This window comes from Mauremys mutica, chromosome 8 (assembly GCF_020497125.1).
Source record: "Mauremys mutica isolate MM-2020 ecotype Southern chromosome 8, ASM2049712v1, whole genome shotgun sequence".
NCBI lineage: Eukaryota > Metazoa > Chordata > Testudines > Geoemydidae > Mauremys > Mauremys mutica.
The window spans coordinates 19,177,489-19,184,416 of NC_059079.1; the positions used below are offsets into that span (position 1 = coordinate 19,177,489).

Genomic DNA, 6,928 nt, shown 5'->3' on the forward strand with positions numbered 1-6,928 from the left:
TGTGCAGGTGCTTAACTGAATAGTTCCATTGACTTTAAAGTTAAGTATGTGACATGTTAATGCTTCTCCGGTGCTTGCTTCAGGTGACGCATCAGAAGTAGAAAGAACAGGAGTACTTGTGGCACCGTAGAGACTAACAAATTTATTTGAGCATAAGCTTTCGTGGGCTAAAACCCACTTCATCGGATGCATGCAGTGGAAAATACAGTAGGAAGATTGTATCTACACACACATACAGAGAACATGAAAAAATGGGTGTTGCCATACTATAATGAGAGTAATCAATTAAGGTGGGCTATCAGCAAGAGAAAAAAAAGTTTGATTATCCAGCAAAACTGTGGTACTGCTGTATTCTATAGGATGTTGTGTCTGTATATGAGCTACAGCTTAGCGTAGCTTCAGGGATGGATCTCTTGGAATGGCAATAAATTCAAGATATCACATGATGAAGGTACTTATATCAAAGATTGGCTTTTGGTTTTATGGACCCTAAGGGTCTATTGTATTGATAGAAATTGCTTAAATGTCTAGTTCATATTTCTTTTGTAATGCAGGTGTATCCACTAATGGGCCAGGTGAGATATCCAGTAAAGATGAAGTAAAAATTGAAGGATTGCATGTGAATGGACCTACAGTTGGTAAGAAAACACCTCACACAGATTTGGACACAAATGGATATGAAACTGAAAACCTTTCCATTGACCCTAAACTTGCTCATTCAGCTGCAAGAAATGAAAATGATTTTGAAGAAAAAAATGAAAGACCTGCAAAGAGGAGAAGAATCAACAGCAATGGAAAAGAAAGTCCAGGTTCCTCAGAGTATTTTCAAGAAGCAATATCACATGGGAAGTTTGAAGAACTAGAGACTTTGGATGATTGAATATGGGAACTGATTTTATTCCTTGGAGTAAATTCTGGGGTGCCTAAAATTTTCAGGGTTGATGGGTTACCTTACAAAATCAAACTCCTTGAAACAATCTGAGATTTTTCTTACACCTTTTAGTTGGCTTTGAAGTTCTGCTGTTTTTTCAGACCTGAAATGCAGAACTGGAATATTTTGTTTCACAGACCTATGGACTATTACTGTTCTGGCAACATTTAGGTATTTTAAGGTGTTTGAGAAATGAATCCATAAACTTGTTTATATGGTAAACACATTTCCTGCTTAATTTATTAAGGAAATTTCTATTATACACATTCTTCAAATTGTTTGTAGCTATAGTTCTACTGTACAAATTATATTTTTTAAAGAGGAGAGCTGATTCAAATTTAAATTGTCACAAGTAGTTAATGTGAAATTTTAGAATTCCAAGACACAATGGAGAAGCTGGTGTAGATTTTCAGTCTAGATGAAGAGAAGTATACAATTAAGGAACTCCTATGAATCCTGAAAGTTATGAGCACGATTATTTTTATATATAGAAGTTTTTAAAAAATAAACCAAGTCAGGTTTGTATATGTAAAATTGTTGACATCAATGATGTCTTCCATATTCTTATCTGGGCTAAAGAAATACATTCTGTATTTTTCCAGATTTCTTTGTAGCCTTTGAAAGATTTTTACAGTACTTATGTCTTGATTGAGCTGTCTTTTCTTAAAACAAAAGCTTGTATAATTTTCTTAACTTGTACAATTGGTAAACTTTTATGAGAAAATAGATATTCTGAGTCTTGTCAGCTTCATTTTATTTTACTAAAGTTTTTCTTAAAAAAAAAAACAAAAAAAACACTAAAAACAAATTTTTAAGTGTTTATGTAGTTATTACCAAGTCATGTTTTCTTTTCAGAAAACTGTAAACCATTAAAATTGTTAAAGGTTAAATAAAATAGGATGGTTAAAGCAGTCACATAATTATGAGAATCTGACTTCTCAAATTTCTGTCTAAGGACAAATAGTGATTTTGAGAATTTTGGAGTTAAGCATGATGCTTTTATTGCACAAACTTTCTTGCTTTTATTATACATTTTCAAATTTTATTTTTGAGGTAAGACAAAAGCTTAATTTCAGCCAAATCCTTAAATATGTTTAAACTTTGTTAGCCAAGTTCAGGCATTAGATTATTCATTGATGATTTTTAATAATCTTGTGCATTTCAGTGACCACAGAAGGGGTAGGAAATGGGTCAAGTGATTCTGGTTGCGTAAGTTAGGAATTTAAGGCACAGCTGGCTACTGTGGGCCTGATCTTGCATCTGTGTGAACCGTTGGGATTCATATTATTGACTACTTCAGGTGCAGAAGCAGAATCTATGTACATAGTTGGCACAGCATGTATGTAAACATATATACATGTAAGAGGCAATAGTAAGTGTCGGTATCTATGTTAAGAGATGGTGCTAGAAAGAAAAACCCTTATCAAGGTAGGGGGATGCTAAATCTGTTCTTTCTAGCTTTCCCAGTAAATGTTTGAAATTTTGAGGTGGGAGGTTATATCTGTGAAGTACAAAGTTTACAGTACCAGTGCTTTTTAGCCACAGCTACACAAAATAGTGTAAAGAAACCCAGAAGAAACATTGCCCTGATTGTCTAATTTATAAACTGTTGTCTTCTACTTCTGTGGTTTTACAAATATACTGTTACCTTTTTTTTAAACTTGGTTATGTCTGCTGGTCTTCAAAAGTTTATATACATCTTCAGAGCTTTACTTTGAAAATTATGGTCATGTGGTTTCAAACTAATTTAATTATTATATTGACTTACAAAAACACAACTCCTCCCCCCCACCAGTTTTTGCTTTTCACAAATGATCATGAGGCACAGTTAGATACACTGAGCCAAATTCAGACCTGGTGTAACTCCATTGACGTAATTAGTTAGGCTGGGTGTGAAATTAGCCCATTTTTCTCAGAGGTTTTAGGAGATCTCTCTAATGAGTTCAGCCAACATTAGGGCCTTGACATTAATCTAACTAAAACTAGCAGTTTATACAGAGACACATAATCAAGAGAGCGTTTAATGTATAGCCTGCATTAATCTTGTGGAGTGATTGTTTTAGGAGAAAGTCATTGTCAATTTTAAAATTTGGTTTAACAGAAATCCAAAGTATCAAGTCTTATATCAAAGATGGTATTTAGAAAGTTTCAGAATGAAGGTAGTGCAGTGCTTCTAAAAATCTTTACATCTTTAATCAGAATCCTGATTAAATGTATTTGTATGCATTTTTGTTTGCAAGTTGAAATACTTGCAAAAACATTTTATAGGAGAGTTTATAAGTAAATTGTCTCAGGCTTGTGTGTAAAATATGGCACTGTGTACATTTTCAGAAATGTTGATTTGTTTTTAATCTTTTTATGGTATGCCTAAAGAGATCTGACATTCCATAATCATATAATATGTAATGCTCAGCTATTCTTAAAGAAGTATTTAATTATAATTTGCATTGTGTTTTATACAATATTTGGTTCATGTTCTTCAAAATGCAGCCACTATAATTTGATAAGTCATTGCACTACTAGTACTATTTAAAATTCTAGTAATATAGTAACTTTGATTCATTTTAGAAACATTCAGCACAGTTTGGAACCAAGGAATATTTGAACCAGCTTCCAAACTGCATTGAAAAGACAGCAGCTTATGTGTAACACTTAGTATATTTTTCAAGCACTGTCATGATGTATCCAGCTGGATCAGGTGGCCTGGTTCATGAAGTGCTTTAAGAGTGCAGCCTGAATCAAAAATTCAGTTCAACAGAACAAACCTTTGTTGGGCTTTATAAAGGATTTAAAGCGATATTTTGAAAAAAAAAACATTAAAAATTTACAAATTAGTTTTTATACATTTTTTTTCCACGCATAGTAATTTTGCACTGTTAGTAATTCCCTTGTCCTTTCCCCATTCCCTGTCTGCAATTCTGGAAAAGCTTATTAAAATATTTTTTTAAATGGATTGTCTTTGTATACAATTATTGAGGTATTTAAATTCAGAGCAGAACTTGTAATTGAGTGAATAGCTGTGCTTCTGAAGTACATGCAAGCGTATAGTCATGGGGAGTTGGTAGCAATTCCATAGGGAAGATTGTGATTGTGAAATTCCCTCTACTTTCCAGTTTGAGTTTAGTCTCCGAAGTTTAGACTCACTTCTGTGAACAACTGAATTTTCTTTGTGTTTCCTAATTGTTGCAGAGGAAACAGCTGAGAAAGGTACCTTCTCAAATTTTACCTTTTCTAGCTATGTAACCAGAAACTCCAAACTTCTCTCATACTCAGTTATTTCCCTAATTTGTGATTATCTAATTGGGCTACACTGAACCAACAAACTTGTGCAGTTACATCAGCTACTTCTCTTTCCCAATGCCTCCTGCCTTCCTGACTCACTAGTTCCTTCAGAGACCACAGCAGGGCTGTGAGGGGTGGGCTCTGAGAGAAATGTGGGAGGGCAGACAAGTTGGTGGGGCTTTGAGGGATGAGAGAGATTTAGTGAGGGATGTGCAGAGGGTTGGAGGCGGAACAGGTTTATGTGGAGGGGAACCTGGGGTTGGGGGTGAGGGGCCTTGGTTCTACAGAGAGCTGCTCCAGCTCTGGTTACCATACAGCAGCACAGGGTGAGCAGGGTCTCTGCACCAAGGCATTGGCATACTAAGGGCTCCCCACCAAGATTCTCCTTCCTCCATGATGGAGGTATCAAGTACAGATGCCTTAGCCCAGAGGAACTGCTTTTTCCACCTTCATCCTAGGCTATCAGTTCAACTGCAGTTCTCCTTTCACAGGCCCCTTGTTCACCTTCCCTCAGTCACCACAACATGCCTACCAAACCTCCTAGAATCCAGCTAGCCCCAAACAGGGCTGCCTACTCGGGAAGCTGGTGGTCAGAGAGGGAGGCCTGAGGTGCAAGGAGCCCAGTGTCTGTCTCCTGCACTTAGTTATCTGAACATTAAGGGTTCTCATAGTGCTGCTGACCATGGCTTTGGAGGACCAGTATGGCCATGCTCGAGAAGTCCTGCCACCCACTGTTGCCTCTGTGCAGAGGCATTGGGTGCCCTCCCTGATTATGGGCCCTGTGTTCCCTGGGGGAAATCAGCAGGGAAGATGGTGAGTGACTGTATGGGAAGGTGGAAGAAGAAGTGGGGATTGAGATAGGGAGGCCTGGAGCGTGAGCGAAGTGCTCTGCTCTGACATGGGGTCTTGGATATAAAATGGAATTGTTTGATCACATACTCTGCCTGTTTCACTGCAAGCTTCTTGCCTGGCCTCAGCCCATGGCTCCAGACTTCCATCCCATTTCACTAAGGAATATAGAAACTGATTCATGTTCTTCCCACTATGATCTGTACAGAGGGGTTAGAAAAATAAATTAATATGAGTGTAATTTGAATGGCATAAACCTGATGGCTTGTAATGCTAGGGCCATTGGTGCCTATTTCCCTACATAAAAATTGCTGTAACGCTAACAAGCTGTGCTTCTGACCCATCAGCTATGCCAGCAAAATTATTTCAATCTCTACTGATGTTTTTTCCTTAAGAGCTGGGCTGAAAAAAGAGCATTTTAAAACATAGCCTCAGTTTTGTTCTTTAGAGAAACATAAGCCTCAGGTCGATCACCAGTTTTAAATGCAGTTTGTGTATTGACTAGCAGAGTTCCTTAATTACTGTATTTACAGCTGGGCTGTTATAGAAGTATATACCATACATTGTGAAAATCTTAAGTCATGTCTACACTACAGAGTTAAATCAACTTAAGTTACATCCTTGATTATAAACCACTGTAATTACATTGCTTGTGCATATTCACACAACACTCCTTGTGTCAGTGGAGCATGTCCACAGTTGGTGCTCTAGCACTGACAGAGAGCAGTGCACCATGAGTAGCTATCCCACTGCAAATCACCACCTTCTGCTTCTAGGTGTTCTGGGAATGGACTGCAATACATTGAGGGGTGGGCTCACTGACCCATGATGCAGTTTTCTCAGTCTCATCATTCCATGAGCTTCTGACTACGTTTTGTGGCATTTTTCAACTGTCTCTGTAAACTATGTACCTGCTGGCTCTGCCTGAAAGCATGGATCCTGCACTGCTCTCCAGCCTTGTGATGAGTGTTATAAACAGAACCTGCTGTTCCAACTGCAGCACAATCTGGGACCTGAGCATCTCTATTTGGTCTTCCATAAGCTTTATCATTTGCTCCTGCCCCTCTGTTACCCGTTTCTGCCCGTCTCCTTTCCTGACTGTCCATTCTGAGTTTTTAATTTCTCTCTTCACACTGTGTTCAACATCTGCATGATCAGACAATTGCAGCACTTCTTGGAACACGTCCTCCTTACTCCTCATTCACGTCCGTATCTGAGCTGGAGGCGCTCTGCTGGTGTGCAGGAGCTGGCCCTCATCTGCAGAAGCAAAAGAAACAATACACAGTGTCAGTACTGAGTGTGCACTCGGTCTTGACTCATACGAGTTACATACACCTCACTTTTCCTTGCCAAGCACATAGCCCAGCCAGAGCACTAACCATGGCGAGTGTGGCCCAGAGGAAGGTGCAAGATGGGACAAAGGGTCTGGGTGGTTTCAGAACAGGATCACAAGAAGTGCATAGGGACACTATTCTGAATACTGGCACCATTTTCCATAGGTGGGGAAAGCTGTTATCACACTACTGAAGGGTGCATCTCCCACATGCGTGTGGCTTCTGACTGGCTCCGTATGCTGCTTGCCTGTGGTGCTGCTTTGGTTCCTGCAGAAGTAATTGCTCATTGGTGCAGCAAAGTTTCCTACAACAGGGGAAGAAACAAAGCAGCTCTCCTAAGGAACCTCAGCAGAGGAACTGCAGGAACATTTCCTAGAGATCTCTAAGGATAATTCCTGGGAGATTCGCGGTGTGCATTAACCAACTTTTCTGCAAGGTCCCCACCAGGTAGCTACCCAGCAATGAGAAGCAGATGCAGACAGGACCTAGTGTTAATTTCTATCCCTTCTCCCATGTGCCCCATGTAACAAAA

At 39.0% G+C, this 6,928-nt stretch overlaps 1 protein-coding gene across 3 annotated transcripts in view; it reads left to right on the plus strand.

Moving 5' to 3' along the window:
- MIER1 (MIER1 transcriptional regulator) overlaps positions 1 to 3,884 on the plus strand; it is a 70,000-nt gene extending 66,116 nt beyond the window's left edge. For all 3 annotated transcript variants that reach the window (XM_045027313.1, XM_045027311.1, XM_045027312.1), the window contains one exon: positions 555 to 3,884. In XM_045027313.1, coding sequence (XP_044883248.1) covers positions 555 to 880 — 326 coding nt within the window. In that variant the 3' untranslated portion in view covers positions 881 to 3,884. The remainder of the gene's footprint in view (positions 1 to 554) is intronic.
- The last annotated feature ends 3,044 nt before the right edge of the window (positions 3,885 to 6,928 follow it).